General features: G+C 35.4%; 1 protein-coding gene across 6 annotated transcripts in view; it reads left to right on the forward strand.

The window, feature by feature from the left end:
• RC3H2 (ring finger and CCCH-type domains 2) overlaps positions 1-22,208 on the forward strand; it is a 66,567-nt gene that overhangs the window by 26,881 nt on the left and 17,478 nt on the right. For 3 of the 6 annotated variants that reach the window (XM_043982652.1, XM_043982655.1, XM_043982656.1), the window contains exons 9-10: positions 2,651-2,763; positions 11,172-11,222. In XM_043982652.1, the coding sequence (XP_043838587.1) occupies positions 2,651-2,763; positions 11,172-11,222 (164 nt within the window). The remainder of the gene's footprint in view (positions 1-2,650; positions 2,764-11,171; positions 11,223-22,208) is intronic. The other 3 variants (XM_043982653.1, XM_043982657.1, XM_043982658.1) reach the window with 1 other exon arrangement.

A 22,208-nucleotide genomic window follows, 5' to 3' on the forward strand; every position in this document is an offset into this window, starting at 1 on the left:
AATGTAGCAGTTAAGATTTTGGAGGGAGTATCAGTATGTATGTCACAGCTACCAACAATGAGGGTAGGAGTTGGGAAGGAGAGAAAGATTGTAAGCCAGGGACTGTAGTTATAGAGAAATCAGTTGCCCTCTTATGGACAATGTCTAGCTTATCACTGTTGCTCTTAAACTGTGACACCAAGAACTGAACAAAATAAACTCTGTGTTCTAACCATATGGGATCTTTTACGCTATCCTATCCTGCTGTCTTCTGTCTCTGAATTCACACAGGTTGTCTTCTATTCCTAGAATGTAATCCCTCATCTGGTTTATTGAAATCCTTATAGTTCTTCAGAGTTCACCTCAGAAAACATTTCCTAGCCTTTGCTGATGGTCCCAGTGAAAGGGTAAAAGTGTTCTTTCCATTTCCTATTTTTCTCCAGTATTTTGTCTAGATTTCTCCTTTGTTCTTTCTTATACCATTAGATTATAAGCTGCTTGGGGGCAGCCAGGTGGTGCGGTGGTTAAAGCACCAACTCTGAATTCAGGAGGACCTGAGTTAAAATCTGGCCTTAGACACGTGACACTTACTAGCTGTGTGACCTTTGTCAAGTCACTTAACCCTCATTGCTCAGCAAAAAAAAAACCCAAAAAACATCAGCAACAACAACAACAAAAAAGATTATAAGCTGCTTGAGGACAAGAATTATCTTTTTCTTCTTTTTCTATAGCTTAGTATAGTTCCTGGCACATAGTAGGCATTTAATAAGTGTTTATTGACATTTAACATATAAACATATATAATCAATAGATTCTATAAAGCTCATAGCTTTAAACCAAGAGAGGAAATTAGACACTTAAATTGACAAGTCATTGCTCAGCTTGTAGTAATTCTTTTACTTATAGCAGTTTGTACTGTTCTTACATAGGTATCATATTCTACTTTGATTGCAACTATTTTTTGTTTTTGCTCTTATTAGATTAGAAGCTCCTTAAGGGAATGTATTTGTTCTCTCATATTTCATCTTTATAGTCCCTCTTTTACCTGCTATATTGCAGTAGCTTACTGTTTAGACACGCAAGTAGCTGGGTGACCCTGGGCAAGTCACTTAACCTTGTTTGCCTCAGTTCTTCTTTTGTAAAATGAGCCAGAGAAGGAAGTGGCAAACCACTCCAGTATCTTGGCCAAGAAAACCCCAAAATGGGGTCATGGAGAGTCAGACATAACTGAAACAACTGAATAACATCACAATTTAGTCCTCTTGCCATAAATCTCTTCCCACTCTAGTCCATGTTCTGCTCAGCTATCAAATTGATCTTGCAGAAAAGGATCATATCAGTCCCCTCTTCTGTAAACTCCAGTGACTTCCTGTTGCCTCTAGGATCAAATTAAAAATCCTGTGCCCTTCAAGTCTTTCAAAATTATCTCCATCCTACCTTTCCAATCTTTTATACCTTACTCCCCTCCATGTACACTGGCCTTGCTATTATTCACATGAGACATTCCATCTCTTAATTCCCGGTGTTTTCACTGGCTGTCCATTATGTCTGAAATGCTCTCTTTCCTCATTTCTACCTCCTGGCTTCCCTGGCTTCCTTCAAATCTCCTTCAAGAAACCTTTCTCAAGAATTCTTAATATTGGTATCTTCCTTCTAAGAATGCACCCAATTTATCCTGTACATATCTTGTTTATATGTAATTGTTTACATGTTGTTTCCTCCATTAGTCTGAATTCCTTGAAGCAGTGACTTTTTTTATCCTTTGTATCCCTACCACATATTAGGTGATTAAGAAATACTAGTTGACTGACTGATAGTGTCCTACATTGAGTAGTGCTTGATAAATATTTGTTGAACTTAAATGAATTCCACAATTCACAGCCATATCACATAACCTGAAGAATGTTCATATTTATAATATGTGCTTTTATTGTTGTAAGCTCCTTGGGTTAACTGAAAATGTCATGCAAAGTTTCATATTTATGATTAATTTTCTTTTCCTTTTTTTGACTTTGATCCCTTCCCCTGATCTATATATAGTATCTGTCACAGATAAGTAATTCACATATATTTGCTCAACACCTGTTGTATCTTGGCAAAATAGTCTTCATCTCTTTTTTCCCCAGTTTTGGTGACCAGACCAAACTCTTAACAAACAACCATTAATCTCATCAAGGAGGTCCATTAGTTTACTTTGTAGACAATCAGCCTGCCAGTCTTTATCTGTCATGTTTAAATAAAAATATTTGGAAATGCTTTTCATTTATGTGATCTTTTATAAATTCTAGGTTTAGGTTCTTAAACATTAAATATTTTGTTTTGATGGCAGTAGAGAACTTTTAAGTTGATAAAGAAATGGTCCTTTTTAACATTTGTGAGAATTTTTGAATTATTTTCTTCCCAATATGTAGGTAAGACATTTGAACCAATTTCAGTTAATCTACAAAAGGCTGTCTGTAATGTTTGCCGCATTGCAGTGTGGGACTTCTCTTGTAGTCACCTCCTGATAGGCAAATTGAGCAATTTTCTTATCTAATGAGAAGACATAGCTAAGGGTTTGAGTGGAAAGAGTTTAACATCAAGGGATGAATAATACCTAGTCATTCCTTTTCTATAAATTTAAATAATATTGGCATCTTAAATGCAATCACTTTTTATTCTTCTTTTTTAGCCACAGCCAAATAGCAAATATAAAACTAGTATGTGCCGAGATCTACGACAGCAGGGCGGGTGTCCACGAGGAACAAATTGTACATTCGCTCATTCTCAGGAAGAGCTTGAAAAGTAAGTATGAGGATTTGACCTTATGGTGGTTCAGTGTACTGACACATAATTATAGAAATATATTGATCCATTTATTTATGCAGATACTCGCACTTTATAAGTGCTTTAAATTGCCAAATTTCTATTTGCTATTGCCAAAGAAATAAATAAAACGAATGTCAAAAATATACAAGAATTTTTTCTCTATTGCTGTCTGTACCTTGGTGTACCATAATTGATCCAGGACCAATATTCCTGAACATAGGCTAGCTTCTCATTCAAGGAATTCATAAAGAATCCGTCCGTGATTTTTGTTGGTTTAAGGACTCCTTCCACCAACTTAGGTAACATGTGACTTGGCAGGTGATTTTTTAGAGTTATAATGGAAAATTGGTGAAGAAGCTTTAGGATTTAGTTGTCAACCCAAATTTTGTTATCATACAAATAGCTTGGCCTGGAAGGTATATTTGAACTATTTAAGGGTACTTTACAGTTTTTATTTTCCAGTGGAAGCCTGAAGTCCTTCCGGTCCCTTTGTTCTGTCCCCATAAATACCTCACTATTTCCAATATGCTATTCAATATATTCCAAAGCCATAGTCTGTGGAATAAACTCTGAAATAGCCCAAGTAGTGTGTCAGCAAATAAATGCAGATATTTCACATTTCTCTCCTATCAGTAAAATACGGGTTCCTTTAATTTTTTCCTGGCTCCCATATACTTTCTTCCTGAATTTTTCAATTATATCAATAAACAATCATTTACTAAATGTTTTACTATGTGCCAGGAACTATTTATAGGTCTTGGGAATACAAAGACAAAAAATGAAACAGCCCCTGCTCAAGAAGTTTGCTTTTCTTTTGGGGGTGACAGCATGTACATACACACAGAATAAGTAGAAACTAAATACAACATTATGTAAGTAGGGAAGGCACTAGCAATTGGGGGAATCAGGAAAGGCTTTATGTAGTCGTGTTTGAGTATTTGAAGGTAATTAATTATTTTATGAGATGGTAAAGAGGAGGAGGAACATTCTAAGACAAATCAGAGATAGGTAATAGAGTAACCTATGAGAAAAGAACAAGAAAGTCAGTTTGGCTAGTAGACCAGAGTTGTCAGACTCTAGACAGGCCGGCAAGGCAAGGGTGGATGAATCAGATTAAACTGAAATTGGGAAATGTTTAACAAAATAAATAAAAATACAACACAAATAATGTTATTGTAGTTTCATAAGTCTGCTGATTAGAGATCTGTTTCTATTTGAATTTGATACCTCTGGGCTATAGGGTGAGAAGAAGAATAACATGATGAGGCTAACAAAGATTGGAGTTAGGTTGTGAAAGGCTTTAATTACTTGAAAGAGGAGTTTATATTTGATCTCAAATGCATTATGGAACCATCGACTTTATTGAGTAGAGAAGTGCTATTGTCAGACTTGAACTTAAGAAAAACCACTTTGGTAGCTATGAGAGGATGAATTAGAATGGGGGACAGCCTTGAGTCTAGGAGGCTCTTGATAGTAGACATGATAAGAAGTGATGAAAATGCTAAGTCAGGTGACTGCCTGACTTAGTAAGATGGGGACAGATGCTTTTGTGATTACTTTTCTGCCTTCACAGTATGTGAGAAGTGATAACATAAAAGAAATCTGTAAAGATAATCTAGAGCAGGATTTTGAACTGTTTAAGTGTTAAACCAAGTTTGAATTATATACTGGAGCCCCTGAGGAGTGACATGGTTGAACTTGAAGTTTAAGAATACTAATTTGGCAGCTATGTAAAAGATGGATTGGAGAGCAGTTAGGAAGCTGTTACAATAGTCTTGGCAAGAAGTGATGAATTCTAGAATTAGGGTGATGGTCATGAAGAGAAAGGGGGATGGATGTAAGAATTGTGGTGGTGATAGAATCAAGACATTGGCTATAAAGAGGGATTGAAAGTGAAGAGCTGAGGATGACTTCTAAATCATGGTGACTAGAAGAATAGTAGAGCCCTCAGCAGAGATTAGGACACTAGGAAGAAGAATGTGGGTTTGGGGAGAAGATGGCAAGTTATGTTTCAGACTTGTTGAGTTTGAAATGTTTATGGAACATCCAGTTACAGGATGTATATAGTAAACACATAATGTCATTGTGCAACTTGGAGGTCAAGGGAAAGTCTGGAACTGAATTTATAGATGTTAGAGGGCATAGAGGTGGTAGTCAAACCTATGGGAACTCGTGAGACCATGATGCAACTCTCCATTGCTCTTTTTGTTTTGCTTTGTTTGTGGGGCAATGAGGGTTAAGTGACTTGCCCAGGGTCACACAGCTAGTAAGTGTCAAGTGTCTGAGGCTGGATTTGAACTCAGGTCCTCCTGAATCCAGGGCCAGCGCTTTATCCACTGTGCCACCTAGCTGCCCCCTATTGCTCTTTGAGTAACGTGCAACATTAATTTTTAATGACTCTGCTTTCCTATAACTTACAGACATATAACATCATTAGAAGAATATTGCCTTTTTTCTAGGAGAATAAAGGAGACATCAAATTCACACACACTTTTCTGAAGACATTTCTGCCTACTTTCTTCCCTTTCAATTTTGGGCTCATTTTATTGCCCATTCTCATCATATCTAAACCATGTGGACAAGCTCTGCAGTTTTTCCTTCTAGTCTTATATCTTTATTTGAACAACAGGCAATCTTTATCCATTTTCTTATTTCTCATGTGGAAGAGGCCAAACTCTTGAGAGTGATTATAAATCTTATTTTAGAAAGCTGTGCAATGTCTCCAAGTTTAATGTAATTAATAAAATACCATCTGTAAAGAGGATCATCTGGAGGACCTCATCATTTATTCTATAGGGAATCTTTACCAATTTGGATTTTTTTGCACATCTTGCATGACAGTAGCAAACAATTTTGGCAAGCATATAGCTCTCTATTTTATCCCTTTGCTGATATTAATAACCACCAAATAAAGTTATTTCTACTTAGTCTTTCAAAAAAACCTTGTATAATTTTTTTAATTCTTAGAAGAAATTTTGTTGAAAAGCAAGATATTTTCTCCATGGAATACAATAACTATTTTATAGTCAGACAGTGAGGGCAATGAGATCTTGTATTTTCTATACCTTTCAGTTACTTCTGTTAACTGAAGGAAGTTGTTTACCATATATTTTTAAAGGTTACCTGTTTCTTTCTCATAACTTCACGGGTGCCTTTCACATGTGTTTGTAAATTATTCTAAAAAAATTTGTAGTCATGGGAAAGCAGGCATATGGATCAGTACTAAAAATTGTCTCATTCAAATTTTTTTTCCTAAATAATGAAACCCATGATTTTTTCCCCCCTCCCAACAAAGGTCTACTGTCTTTTCTTGATCTTCTCTAGCTCTTTACATTTTCGTTTTCTTAAAAGGTTTATTGATGCCTTTCTTTTTTACATCATATTAATTTCCCAGTGTATCTCTTTAAGCCTCTTTAACCCAGTGAGTCTTTCCTTGTAACAATTTTTTAAAAAGCTGAACATTTTAGCAAAGCAATCAACAAATCAACTGCACCTGGCAGCATATAAAACATTTCATACCCATTCAGCAAAAGGAATAAAGTGGTTTTTCTTATCTCTTCTCTAGGTCTAGCTTTGCATATCACAATTACATTATGTTCAGTTCATTTTGTTGGTTTTTGCATTTATACTTTGATAGTCATTAAAGAAACTTTCCCTTTTTTGCCAGTTTATTTTTAAATTCTTATTTTTACATATGTTATAGTGTATATATTGTTTTCTCTGGGATTCAATGGGTCTAGCCCAGCATGTTGCTTAGCATGCTTATACAACCTATCATAGAATCTATTAGGTCTCTCATCAGGACTCTGAACTGTATCTATAAATTTTTCCCAATTATCAGTCCTTCTAGCACAGGATTCCATTGCCTTCAGCAATGTGTCTCTCGTCTCTTTTAACACATCAAAATGCTTAGGGTCATTGGGGTTCCATTCAGGGTCTTCAATAGGCCACCCAATGTCAACCTTTCCTGTGGCTTCCAGGCCATTGGCTGCAGCTATTATGTCTGCTTTTTCCCCTGGGGATAATATTGCTTCCGTAAGCTCATTAACATCATTCCAAGGGGGCTGATATCCTCTGAAAATTGTCCTAAAATGGCCAATAACCCCTGTGGGGTCCTCATCAAATTTAGGAATTTCTCGTTTCCATATACCTAAATCTTTGGGGCTGACTGGTATATATCTTCTAAGACTTACTACAACATCATCCTTACCATGGGAGGGGATCTCATGAAGGGGGAGGATCTTTATTCTTTCTGTTTCCTCTAAACATGAATTTTCTCTTTTTTTCTTTTTTGTTTCCTTTGTTGATGTGTCAGCCTGAGAGGCAGATTTACATTCACATTCAGGCCCAAAGCCATCCTCCTTTTCTCCCATTTCAGTCAATTCCTCACTTGCTACATTCCAGAGGTTCCAATAAGTTACATCTTTGGGGAACTCAAAATGAAGGATCATTTGTAGAGTTTTCAGTGTTAAGTGATCAAAAGATCCATTTTCTAACCATTTGTTTCCCAATAAGCTAGAATATTTCTTATGCCACATAAAACACAGTTTGATAAGCCTTGCTTTTGTCATGCCTGGCTGAATTGGTAGTTTGTAAGTGTCCCAAGCTGCAATTATTTTCCCAAGGGGGGAGTCATGAATGATATAAAATGTATTGTCTTTTACCCCCTTTTTGTTTTTTGGGGTTTTTTTTGTTTTTTTGTTTTGTGAGGCAATTGGGGTTAAGTGACTTGCCCAGGGTCACACAGCCAGTAAGTGTTAAGTGTCTGAGGCCGGATTTGAACTCAGGTACTCCTGAATCCAGGGCCAGTGCTCTATCCACTGCGCCATCTGGCTGCCCCTCTACCCCCTTTTTGTAATTCAAAAATTTCCACACTATGACACAAAGAAAAATAAAAATTAAAAGTAAAATTAAAATAGGAATAGAACATTCGAATTCATAAGGACCAAACTTAAACAGAAGGTCAATCCTGGTGAAAAGCCAGGGGAAGAGGCTTAGTCCTCTTTGGTTCCGCAATTCCCGGTCCATTTTGTAAAAGGGAGCAAGGCTTGAGAATAGGAGGCTAAGAGTACTTAAGGGTTAAAATATATACTCAACCTAGGTACTTAGCCGTTAAGGAGAAACCCAATTTAAAGAGACAGGCACATGTGCAAATAAGGAAGGAAAAGAAAAAAAAAATTCTTACCAAACTTGATCAGAAGATCGAGGATCTGCTTTTCCTCTTCGTGGTTGCCAAACTGTGTAATTTAAGATTCTAAATGTGGATTTTAATCTGTTCCCCCAGTTTTGGGGGAAACTGACTAAAATCACTGATAAAACGAGTTTAGGTTTTTAAGGGTTTATTGAAAAATAGAAAGAAAAAGATTGAGAACAGAATTCCAACAGCCTGGCATTCCTATCTTTCCTCAAATTTCCTGTGAAGTCCTCTGCCGCCACCACCACCATCAAGTCAGGAACCCAAAAAAGAGCGAGAGCTCTCTGCGCAGGCTCTCTTTCCTCCTTCCTGTCTCCTCCCAGAAAATAGGAGGCCCCTCAAGTTGATTGGCTGGTAGCCTTGATAGACAGCACCCATGAGCAAATGTCATTTCCTTACCCCAAGGAAAAGCTACATGACCTTGCCCTCTGAGGCATTTTCCTCATGGCGGAGCTTTCCCACAGCAAGTCTCCAGTAGGTGGCATCATTCCAATCATTACACTTGGTTGTGCTTACTTCATTTTACATCACTTTATTCAATCCTTTTCTTTGAATTCCTCATATTTGTTGTTTCTCTTTGCTAGTTCCATACTATTATGTACCAAAATTTGTTTACTCATTTCCCAGTTGTTGAACACTTTGTTTTCAGTTATTTTGCTACCTCAAAAAGTGCTCCTTTAGATATTTTAGCTTATATAGAAATGTCTGTCTTTGATTTCCTTAGGCTATATGTATGCCCAACATCCCTGGGTCAAAGCATAGGAATGTTTCAGTCATTTTTTTAAAAAAAATCTAGATTATTTCCCCAAATTGTTTGACCAATAAATGGCTCTATTAGTAATATATAAGCATGACTTCCCTTCTAGCCTCTCCATCATAGACTATTTCCATATTTTGCTATTTCTGCCACTTTGGATATGAGGTAAAACTTTAGTTGTTTAAATCTTCATTTCTCTTTTTTATTAGTGATTTGGAATACTTCTATATGGTTGTTAATAGTCTTCGACTCTGAATTTGTTAGCTGTTCATTTCTTTTGACCGCTTACCCTTTGGGGACTAGCTCTTGCTCTTAGTATGTTTGTGTTAATATCCTTGTATCTTGAATTTTAGATGTTTGTTAGCTATTTAATGCAAAGCTTTTCCCCCCTGTACAACAATTTCTTTTTTCCTTGCTTCATTGGTTTTTGTTCTTATAAAAGTTTTCAATTTCATTTCATTGAAATTGTTTTAACTTTTTGTTGGTCTTTTCTGTCTTATTTGGTTAAGAATTATTCCTATTTGAAAGGTACCTCCCATCTTCCTTTTCCTCTCAGTTTTAAAAATAATGTGACCTTTTATATTTCAGTGTCCCATCCATTTGGCATTTGGTATGTGGTGTAAAAGTGTTGTTCTAAACCTATTTTTCATCAAAGAGATTCCCATAACAGTTCTTGATGAAAAGGAAAGTAGTACTTAACCAAGTAATCTGTGTTTTGGGGGTTATCAAACACTGGCCCTCTTGAGTTTGATTGTTTCAGGGTTTTGCTTATTAATTTTATTACATTGGTACATCTCAACTATGATTGATAAATATGGCTATAATTAGTAGGTCATAGTTCTGTTTAAAGAATAAAATGTTTTCTATCTAAAGCTTGAGTGTCACTTGGTAAATTGACTCAGATATTTTGTGCAATTTCTATGATTTTAGGACAGGGACTGTTTCATTTTTGTCCTTTTAACCCTAGCACTTAGCACAGTTCCTGTCATGGTAGGTGCTTAATAAATGCTTGTCAGTTGATTAATATTTCCTCCTAGTTTTTGTTATTTCTGTGTACAAAATTTCTGTATAAATGCTGACAATTTTTGTGGTTTCTTTTTACACTGCTACTTTACTAGAGCTCTTGTTTGTCTCAGTTTCTTTGCTGATTGAGTTGTGTGTTTTTTTAACTGCTTTTGTATGTTAACACTTAATTTAGTTTCCTTTTGCTGATGTTTATCCGTTCCATTCCTTTCTTTTGTCTTACTGCTTTTGCTGTTATTTCAAGAGATAATATCCTTGCTTTATACCTGCAAAAAACTTCTTGTGTTTCTCTATTTCAAATGCTAGTTTTTTATTTCAGGGATATACTTCTTATTACATTTGGAAATGGGCCTTTTATTCCTATGCCTTTTTTTTTTTTTTTTTTTTGGGAGGCAATTGGGGTTAAGTGACTTGCCCAGGGTCACACAGCTAGTAAGTGTCAAGTGTCTGAAGCCGAATTTGAACTCAGGTACTCCTGACTCCAGGGCTGGTTTTTTATCCATTGTGCCACCTAGCTGCCCCCAATTCCTACACTTTTTAAAGTTTTCAGCATAAATTAGTGTTGTAGTTTGTCAAAGTACTTAAATTATTTGATATAATAATGTAGTTTGAGGGAGTTTTTTTATTAGGATTATATTAATTGTTTTCCTAACATTAAGTCATCTTTATATACTAATCTAACTTGGTCATAATAACTATTTTTGGATGTATTACTATAGTAATTTCTCTAGGGTTTAAAAAAATTGCATCACTATTCATTAATGAAAATTGGTTTATAGTTCTCTTTCTCTCCTTTATTTTGCCCAGATTTAACCATAGAACCATATTTGTCAGAGAGGAGTTTTATAGGGTGTTTTCTTTTATTGAGAATAACTTATATAGCATAAGTATAAATTGCTTTAAAAATTATTGATAGAATTCACTTATAAGTCCCCCTGGCCAGTGTTTTTTTCTTTTTATAATTCCGTGTTGATTTGCTCAGTTTTGCTTTATGAGGTTCCGTTGATTAGGATTTCTCTTTCATGTTTTCTTCATTTGGATATTTCACATTTTTGTAGGTAATCATCCAATAAATAATTTTCTTAGTTTTTGCTAGCATATATAATTATAAGCAGTAGTTTCAAGTAATTACATTCATTTCTTTGTTGAGTTTATTTTGCTCATTTAAAGATTTGAATAATTTAATTTTCTTTATAATGTTAGCTAAATGTTTATCAATTTAGTTCATCTCTTCAAAGAATCAGCTTTTAGTTTTGCTTATCATTTCTGTTGTCTTTTTATCTTTCTTTAATTTTCAAGATTTCTTTTGTGCTTATTTTGTTTGTTAATTTGTTGGTTCTCTAGTTTTTTAAATTGAATACTCAGTTTATTAATCCTCTCTTTTTCTATTTTGTTAATGTATGTTTTCAGAGATATAATTTTTCCTCTGAGGACTGCTTTAGCTGCACCCCCAAAATTTTGGTATGTTGTCTCATCATTATTGTTCTCTTTCACATAGTTGTTAATTGTTTCTATGATTTGTTCTTTGAACCAGTCATAATTTAGGATGCCATTATTAAGTCTCCCATTTCGGTTTGTATCTTTTGCTTGTATTCCTTGTATTAATGGATATTTTATTGGGTTATGATTTGTAAAGTATGTTATTAATATTTTTACTTTATTACATTTGTGTATTCTTTGTAACCCAACACATAGTCTGCTTTTGTAAAAGTATCATGTGATGCTACAAAATAAATATGTCCTTTAATTTTCCCATTCATATAGTGATAGAATTGATAAAGTATTTTAAAAGTTGTATAGAGGGAGGAAGAGGGGGGAAAAACAGAAAGGATAAAAGAAAGTAATAGTTTGTTAATATCTGTCTAACCTTAAGCATACAAATCCAAAATGTGGTAGTTCAGTTTCTTATATAGGCTTTTTCCATATTCAACATGTTTTGAGATTTGTGATTTTTGATCATTGAATTTTAAAAAGAAAATTTTTAAAACTCCATAAATCTTTTAAATATAACTCCTTCAGTCTGTTCAATTCTGTATTTTTCTCTCTATTCATCTTTATGACAGTCTTATTCAGCTTTGAGAGAGGCACATTATAATTTCCTACAATTAAATTAAAATCTGTCTTTTTTTTAGACTTTTAATTATCTTTTTGTTTGTGAATTTAAAAGCAATGCCTTTTGGTGAATATGTTTACTCTTGATAATGATTAATTATATTTAATCCAGTTTCCCTGTTTTAGCTAGTCTATTTTGCATTGTCTGATAGTATGATTACAATTCCTGTAAGTACTTGCAAAAAATTGTTGCAATCGATTTTCTTATCCATTCTGCTATCCACCTACATTTTAGGTTCTGATGATTAGGGTTATGTCTTCATCAGTTTATTTATTTTGTATTTAACTTTATGTTCTTCCTCTTAAGTTAACCCTTTGTTCCTGTGATTAATTCTGTTCCCATAAGCTCACCCTTCTGTTTCTATATTATTTCACTGTCCCAAGTTCCTTGAATTAAATTCTTAATTTCCTCTCTCCCCCTTCCAACTCCCCTTCCTGGATTTCCCCTTTCCCCCTTCTTTGTTCTTTTTTTCTTCTACCTTGCCTGTCCCAGCTCACATAAGTACTTGATTTTAAATCTTGCCTTCTCCCCTGTGCCCCAACCTCTTAAAATAAGTGGATTTTTTTTTTAACCTTTTCCAGGAGAGTCTTTCTCCTTATTTATATCTCCTTCTAGGCTATTCTGATTTCTTTTCTCCCAGGTGGAGGTTCTAGTCCACCAAATTCATGCTTTGACATTATTCCAATTTTTAGATTTTGTTCCATTCTAACCCTTCGTACTTCTTATCTGTTTATTTTCTTTTTCTTTTATTTCTGTTGTGGCTTCTATCCACTTTTTAGAAATGTTAGTTCATGGAATAGTATCATGTGGTAGCAGTCATTGAATTCTAAATGCTGAGGTATGACTCTTCCTCTTACCCTTACCATGTTTCTTTAATATTCCTAAGGCCAGGATAGCCTATATTTTAATTTATACACACCCCGTACCCCACCTCACCCCTGCCACCACACACAAAGACACATATATACTATCTTGGGTGCCTGCTATTTCTAGGGTCCCATCTTTTTACTGTGCAGGGGTGAGATTATTACTGAAGGTGATACAGCCCTTACTCAGAGAAGGTGATCTTTTATTGTGCCCATTTTCTCCTTGATAATGCCCATTATAATATTGTCTTTTACCACAGATACCTTCTCCTTATCCCTCACCCTTACCTCTCCTCATGGACCTGTCTTCAGCTGTATCCCTTCTGAGGTCAGACCTGTTTTCTAATCTCTACCCCAGTCTCTCTTTTTCATTTCTTTTATTCTTTAGCACCCCACTCTATTTTTTTAGTTTTGTTTTCAAATTTCCTTTTTTATTATAAACTTAAACATAACCATTTCAGTATACAAAGAAGAACAAATAACTCTATGAAACCATCAACTTCTGTTATAGTTTTTCTAAAAATGTATTTTAGACAACACAGTACTAACAAGATTGCTGTGTCTCTTTTCTGAACATTTTTGTTTTCTAGTTATGTATTTTAATGTTCTGTTGACACTTTTTGGCTATTAGCATTTCCATCATTACTCACTAACTCATACCTGATTCTCCTTCTCCAAGTAAAGCAAATCAAAATTGACTGTTCAAAAATGAATGTCTCATTCTTCACTTCTTATCTATCACCTTCCAAGAGTTGGGTGTCAGTTATTTTTGCATTATATTATTGTGTTCATCATGTAAATTGTCCTGTTTCTCATTTCATCCTGTATCAGTTCATTCCCAGGATTTTCTGAATTTATCATTTCTTCTGGCTCAGTAATATTCATTACATTTACATACTATAGTTTGTTCAGCCATTCCTCAATTGATGGGCACCCACTTTGCTTCTAAATTCTCTCCTGAAATAAAAATTGCTACTATAAATATTTTTGTAGGCATGGGTTCTTTCTCTGTCTTTAACTTCTTTAGGGTATTTAAATAGTATTGCTATTGCTGGATCAAAGTATATTTTAGAGTTTGACATTTTGGATATGGTTCCAAAGGGTTTTCCTAAATGGTTGAACTACACAGCTCTACCAATGGTGCAGTATTATGGTTTCCTATAGTCCCTCCAATAATAACCATTTTCAACTTTTTTCATCTTTGCCAGTCTGAAGGATGTAAGATCAAACCTCAATCATTTAAATTTGCATTTTGTTTTGTTTCTGAATATTTCCTCTCATACTCAATCTTAAACTCCCTTCTTCCCTTGTCTTCTCTTTCCTCTTTCCCCTTTTATTTAAAATTTTTTAAAATGAGTTTTGTTGATGTGCTTTTTATATCCTAGTTAGCCCAAATATCTCTACTCTCCCTTCCTGCATAACAAATAATTTTTGGGGGGGGGGGGTTGGCAACCGGAATTAAGTGACCAGGGTCACACAGCTAGTAAGTGTCAAGTGTCTGAGTTCGGATTTGAACTCAGGTCCTCCTGACTCCAGGATTGGTGCTCTATCCACTGGGCCACCTAGCTGCCCCAACAAATAGATTTTTTTTTTTTGGTGGGGCAGTGAGGGTTAAGTGACTTGTCCAGGGTCACACAGCTAGTAAGTATCAAGTGTCTAAGGCTGGATTTGAACTCAGGTCCTCCTGAATCCAGGGCCAGTGCTTTATCCACTGAACCACCTAGCTGCCCCCAACAAATAATATTTTTAAAGAGGAAAAGATAATCAGTGCAACTGATCCATAATAAAGCTATAAATAAATCTATTTACATAAAATATTCACATATATAAATATAATTGCGTGTGTGTATGCACACACACATACATACACAAAATATATAAATAAATATATGAGTGGAGGTCTAAAAACAGGTACAATGCTTTATGGGCCTCCCAACTCCCTTAAAGGGTAGGTTAGGCATGTTATCTCATATCATCACTTCATTGTCCTGTTTGTTCTATCAAATTTTTATTTATCATTTTTAAATTTTTAATATTTTGTTGTCTTACCATTTACATTGTTGTACTTATTTTGTATATTATCATGGCTCTGCTTACCTTCCTCTACATCAGTTCATATAGGTGTTTCCATGCTTCTCTGTAATCATCACACACATAACTTCTTAGAGCACAATATATTCTCTTACATCCAAATACCACAATTTGTTTGGCCATTCCCTAATAAATAGGCATCTACTTTGTTTATAATTCTTTGTTAGCACAAAAAGTGCTGCTATAAACATTTTGGTGTATATGGAGATTTTTTTTTGACAATGACTTCCTTGTGTCCCCCCCACCCCCCTTTAAATTAAATTTTGTTTTTTCAATGAACAAAAAGTTACCTTCTCTCCAACTTCTTCTGATCCTTTTGAAAAAGAAAAAGAAAGTCAGTTTAACAGATATGAATAATCAAGCAAACAAATTTCCCTATTGCTAATATATTTTTTAAAATTCTCAATTTGTACCCTGAGCCTTTTATATCTCAATGAGGAGGGATTTGGATTGCATGCTTCATCTTAAATCCTCCAGAATCATAGTCATTGCATTGATCAGAGTTCTTAAAACTTCTCTGTCTTTACAATGGTTTTATTATTGTATGAGTTTTTCTCTTGGTTCTTCTCACATTACATCAGTTAATAACAAGTTTTCCCAGGTTCCTCTCAAGGTGTCTTATCATTTCTGAGAGCACTATGCCATTATGTTGCATTCATATATCAGATTTTGTTCAGATATTTCCCCTTTGACACGCATCCCCTTAATTTCCAGTTCTTTGCTACCACAGAAAGATGGTATAGATATTTTTGTACATAAAGATCTTTTTCTTCTTTCTTTCATCTCTTTGAAGTATAAACATAGTAGTATTGGTAGAGCTGGGTCAAATAAAATTTAGGAATTTTTTTGGTATGGTTCCAGAATGTCTGGATTAGTTCATAGCTCTATTAACAATTCATTAATCTACCTATTTCTCACGTCTCCTCCAGAATTCATCAATTTCTTTTTTTTTATTATTCACTTTGCTATTATAATAGGTATAAGGTAAAACCTTAAGTTTGCATTTCTCTTATTAGTGATTTGGAACATTTCTTCATTTGGCTATTGGTAGCTTTGATTTTTTTTTTCCTGAAAAATTACTTCATATCCTTTTTCTATTTATCAGTTATGGAATGGCTCTAATAAATTTGAATTACTTCTCTGTGTATCTTGGAAGTGAGAGCTATAATGATTTTTTTCCCCAGAAAGCTTCTTTCCATCTATTTTTGCATGCATTGATTTTGTGTAAAACTATAATCAAAATTATCTATTTTATCTTTTGTTATCCCCTCTATTCTTTAATTGATTCTGAACTCTTTGTTTATTCATTGCTCCTGACCCCTTTCTTACACTTGTTAATTCAGTGTGTATCTACTCTTTTGTTTTGTTCAGAGAAAAGCTCATTTTCCCCACCTTCACCTCCATATTTGCACGCTTATTTTCTAGTATATTTCAGTTATGGTAAATAGTGAATTCTCTCCTTTATTTCTTGACTAAAATTTTAAATTTCCCCTCATTTTTCTTTTCTTTTTTAAGTGACTTGCCCAGGGTCACACTGCTAGTAAGTATTAAGTGTCTGAGGACGGATTTGAACACAGGTCCTCCTGACTCCAGGGCCAGTGCTCTATCCACTTCGCCACCTAGCTGCCCCTCCCCTTATTTTTCTTTCTTAAAACTAAACAAAATCACACCACCTTTCTTTTTTTCTTCTTTGACCCCTTAAATCAGTGGGATTATAAAGGAACAAAGGTCTCTTCTCCCTATTAAGATATATTTAATAATTATTTATTCCCTTCAAATTGCTCATATGTACTTATCTTAAAAAGTCATTCTTGTCTACTGATGGTTGTTTCAGAAATTCAACCCATTTATTTTTTTTCTCAACAGAAATGCTTGAAATTATTCTATTTTTCCCCCCTCTGTAGCTTTATAATAAGTTTTGCAGGATAAATTATTCATGGTTATAAACCTTTTTCTTCTTCTGCCTTTTGGTATTTCCTAGTCCAAGGCTTCCTTTACTTTACTATATTTATCGTGTAAGTGTATGTGTTCCTGAGTAGTTCCTTGGTACTTTATCTCTTTCTTCTTGGCTGCTAGAAATATTATTCCTTTGACCTACAAGCTCAGGATTTTGAACTGTAATTCTTGATGTGTTCAAAATTTATTTCAGGAAGTGACTGGTGAATTCTTTTTATTTAAACTTTGCCCTCTAGTTTCAATAATTCTGTAGAGTTTTCTTTTTGATTTTTTTTTTAAATGACATTCAGATTTTTAAAAATTTGGTCATAGTTTTTGCAAATCTGTTGATTCTTACACAATCTCTCCTCATCCCTCTTTTCCGTGTCACTTGTTTTTAATTTTTTTTTTTTTTTTTAGTGAGGCAATTGGGGTTAAGTGACTTGCTCTATTATAGAGCACCGGCCCTGGAGTCAGGAGGACCTGAGTTCAAATTCTGCCTCAGACACTTAACACTTACTAGCTGTGTGACCCTGGGCAAGTCACTTAACCCCAATTGCCTCACTTAAAAAAAAAAAAAAAGAATGTGTTTATTCTGGTTTCATTGAACTACAGAGCTCTGATTGCTCCATTCTGTGTTTTCAGCGGACCTAACCTTTTGATAAGGTTTTCTACCTTCTGTTCTAAGCCATTTATTTCCCCTCAAAATGTGTTATTTCATTCTTTATCTCTCATTTAGATCATACATAATATCTGACATCAACTTTTAAGTTCTTTATGGCCAAACTTTTTTTGAAAGGATACTAAGTATAATTATTCAGAACTATTTTCTTCTTTAGATTACCTTAACCTGTAGTACTTTTTCATTGTATTAGTTTTCCTTTGTTATTCACATCTTAATTTACAGTTTCTGGATTGGGGATTTTATACCAAAGTGGGCTATGTTTTCCCTTGCCATATGAGATAGGGTGACTAGATCCAGGTCCTGTTTCTGACTGAACCTTAGGAGTTAAAGTTGGACTAGATTTTTGTGACCCCATCCTCACCCTGTATTCCAGGTACTGCTTCTCTCCTGAAGTTATGTATCAGGATTTTGTGTCCTGGTTCCATCTTCCCGACTGTAGTTCTGTCTGAAAAGCAACTTAGACCAGAACCTGCCTCCTTCCTAAGCCTTCCTCTTTTCATATTCTTGGTCTGGAATTAAGAGGTTAGACTGGTATTTAGAGCTGATCCCCAATGGAAAGGTCACATCTCCCATTTTAACCTTTCCCAGGAGGTTGTGCTGATTTTTGCCCTTCTCCTGATACCATTACCTATAGGATGTCTGAGGCTTCAGCACCATTTCCTGATGCACTACTTATAAGATATAGTATTTCTCATTGGTTTTCTAATCTTCATTTCATCTGGTACTTAGTTTCCTTATTCCTGAGGTAGTTCTCTGGGGAACCTTGACTGAATATTTCATGGTGTCATCTTTGTTGGAAGAGACTAAAGAAATAACTGTCAATTTTCCAGTTTTCTCTGGGCTTGGTGAGGGTACATTTCCAGTTCCCCACTGTTTTCCTGTCTCCTCTTCCCTCTTGAGCAACTTCCTACTATTTACCTTTCTATAAAAGTTATTGATTCACTTACAAGGGAACATAGGATTCATTTTATGGAATATTCAGTGTTTTTTTCTTTTTTCCTGATTTTTTCATTTAATTAACAAGTCTTTGCTAGTTACCTATTCTTCCATGAACTAGGGATATAAATTCACAGAATGAAATATCCTACTCTTTAAGGAGCTTCCGTTCTAATGGGGGAGATAACAGAATTGTATAGTTATAGAGAGGGTGGGTGTGTGTGGGTGTCTGTGTATGTGTATGTGTATAACACAAAAGGAACAACAATAAATGAAGTAGTTAAATCCAGGGATGTTTGGGAGTGAGGGCACTAGGGGTTGGATGAGGAAATACTTCATGGAGAAAGAAGGTGGTGCTTGAGTTATATCCTCAGAGCAAATAGGGTTTCTGTGAGGCAAAAATTAGGAAGTAATGCATTCCAGGCATGCGGAATGACCAGCGGAAAGGCATGGAGTATTAGATAAAAATTAATTGTGTGTGAGGAAGAGAGAAGAAGACATTTTCTCCCCTTGTTAGTCCTGCATTCTTGTTTATTTTAAGTGTAAGAGATTTTTAAAAAATTTCTTTTCTTGTTAATTGCACTTTACTGTGTTTCTCTTATTTGTGGAATTTATGAATTAATTATTCAGCTTAATAGTAACTTCTGATTGAAAAAAATATTTTTTTCTTCTGTTTTTGAGTCTCACTCTTGGTTTATCTCCTTAGAAGCTAAGTTTTATACATTGCTTTTATTTCTTGGAATTTTAGTTTTGTTTTCCTATTAATTTGTTTATAACTTCTTTCCTCACTCTTTGGTTCCTCCCTCTTCATCTGATGTACATAGCTCTAAGGATAGGTATCTTTAGAATTCTCATGATTGGGATATGTGGGGGCCCATCCAGGGCCCTTCTTGGAATAAATCCTGTTAAGAAAGTACTATTCTCAGTTGGAATTGTAGTTCCCTTTCCTTCAGGCACAGAAATCCCTAGGGCTTCTTTGTTGCTCCCTCTCTGCTGCCATCTCCCTCTCAAGTTGCAATAATTTTCACTAATGTGGCTCTACCGAATTAATGTATTCTGCCTCATGTGAGGTGTTTAGTCACTGTTGTGGAGAAATTGGGCAGGGACACCTCCTTCCACACACAGACCCTAAAACACCAGCCTTTGAAGTTGTTTCCTTTGGTGGTACCTGGCAAGTGATGTGGCATAATGCTGGGTATGCTGAGCAGGAGCTGTAGTATTTCAGTTTTCTGCTTTTATTTCATGAGGATCTTACCTTTTGTTCTGTTTTTGTCTTTATCTTGTGGATTCAACTTTCATTGCTACAAATTTGGTGCATATTTTCCTAATTTTCTAAAAAAAAAGTTTTTAATCATATGAATTTTACAACATGAATGTTTCTCTGTACAAAGAAAAGTACTACATATGAAGCCCCAAATCTCTAATTTGTATAGACTAGGAATTTTTGTTGTTGGATGTTGTTTTAATGTTTCAGATTTAGTATAGTTCCAACCTTACCCTGTTTATATCCCTTTCTGAACTACATTCTGCTGTTTTCTGGTGTTTTTTTTAAAAAATGATTCATTGACATTCTTTTTTTTAAGTGTCACTATGACTACTTCATTTCTTCCCAACTGTCTTTTTCTCCTCCCACTACCCCCCCAGCCAAAAAAAGGCCCTCTTGTAATATATAAGTGTAGTCACACAAAACAAAATTCACACACTTTCTGTATCTGAATTCCCCCCCCCCCCTTTTTCCCCCCGTGGGTAATGAGGGTTAAGTGACACAGCTAGTGTCAAGTGTCTGAGGCTGGATTTGAACCCAGGTCCTCCTGAATACAGGGCCAGTGCTTTATCCACTGTGCCACCTAGCCACCCCCTGAAAATGTTTATCTCATTCTGCACCTCTAGTTTATCTCCTCTCTACCAAGATATTGGAAGCATGATGAAAGAGTAGTCTACTAGAGTTATGATTGGTCTTCATATACCTCATAGAACACACTTTTTTTCTTTTTTGGTTGTGAGTTTTGATAAATTTGTAGAAAACTACTCCCATTTTTCTGATCATATCCTTTGTTTTCTATAGTGCCTTCTACTTTGTCATGCATCATATCAGAGACTTATTATATTAAAGTATCCATATGACGGCTCTGTTATTGGTTGGACCCAAGAGTTTGTCACAGAAATCTTCACAGATCTTTTCACATCTTTTATCACTTCACTGTCCTACCAGTTTCCTCTTTTAATGAGTTCTCCATGCTCTTGTTTATTTGGGTCTCTTTCTACATTTACTGTAAACTTGTTTTCATTCTCCTACAGATTATTGTTTTACAAGGTGAAACTGCATTAGCCTCTACTATTTTACTCTGTTGTTCAGTCGTATCTGACTCTTTGTGACCCCATTTTCTTGGCAAAGATACTGGAGTGGTTTGCCATTTCCTTCTCCACTTCATTTTACAGTTGAGGAAACTGAGACAAACAGGGTTAAGTGACTTTCCCATTATCACTCAGCTTATAAGTGCCTGAGGCTGGATTTGAATCCAGGGAGATAAGTCTTCCTGACTCCAGGGCTGGTGCTTTATCCACTGTGCCACCTAGCTGCCCCCTCCCCTTCTTTCTTAATCTTTCTCCTCACCTGCCCCCAGCTTTCCCCGACCCTGTCCACATCCCATCGAGGTCAAATACTCCTTGAAATTAAAATTTCATCTGGGCAGAAGGAGTCTTGGGTAGAGACAGATCCTTTTGTCTAGATTGCTGAAGGACTTAACTGATGAGATTTGGCCTGTAAGAACCAGTTTTAGGTGGGAACCATCGTGCCCCCCATCAGCTTGGATGGGGTCCTAGATTCTTTCTCTTCTGTCATTCTCAGGAGTTGAGTGAACCTAGTCAGATATCCCCAGACTTCATTTTAATATAACACATCTCCAAATTATGTCAACCAATTAGATTTGATTGCTATTTGATGGACCTCCTATAGTTAGAAGGCTATATAAAATGTGACCCCATTGGCATTGTGGGGGAGGGTCTTTGGTCTGAGAGAGATGGCCAAATGACCATCCTTTTATTAATAATCTGCTGGCCTATTAATAAAATGATTAAATTACTTAGAAACTATGTCTCATATTTTTAATCATCACATTATCATGTCCAAAGCCCTCCTTTTATTTCTTTGAGAAAGTATTCATGATGTCTAGATATGAGGCTTCTGTATATTCTACTAGCCTTTTCTCCTGAACCATGTTTTGCAGCATACATTTTGCCATCCACCACTGTGCATTAAAGCAATAGAGTGTTAATTATATGTTGATGTAATTTGGAGTATCCAAGTGAGTCCTTCATAGAATTTCTCAATCTCCTTATCTTCATTCACAAATGTGGATATCTAAGATGTAATTATCTTCACAGTGATCTTCATGAATATACTCATCTTCAGCAGTACAATCTGCAGTGAGACTAAGCATTTCAGGGATCAGTAGATCCTTTTATTTTAACATAACTTCTCTGGTTTCCTTCAGGCCTCAACTTAACTGAAATTCTTTTTTTGTTTTGTTTTGGTGAGGCAATTGGGGTTAAGTGACTTGCCCAGGGTCACGCAGCTAGTAGGTGTGTGAAGTGTCTGAAGCCAGATTTGAACTCAGGTCCTCCTGAATCCAGGGCCAGTGCTTAACTGAAATTCTAGCCTCTGCTACTCCAGAGCTCCCGTTGCCCACCTCTTCCAACCTCCTATGCCTTCACTATCAGATTCTTTCATTAATATAGCACATATCTTGTTTTTACAAATTTTTTTTTCATGCTCCCTTCCTTTAGAATATGGACTCCTTGTATGCAGCTATATTTTTGTC

Source organism: Dromiciops gliroides, chromosome 2, assembly GCF_019393635.1.
Source record: "Dromiciops gliroides isolate mDroGli1 chromosome 2, mDroGli1.pri, whole genome shotgun sequence".
Classification (NCBI taxonomy): domain Eukaryota; kingdom Metazoa; phylum Chordata; class Mammalia; order Microbiotheria; family Microbiotheriidae; genus Dromiciops; species Dromiciops gliroides.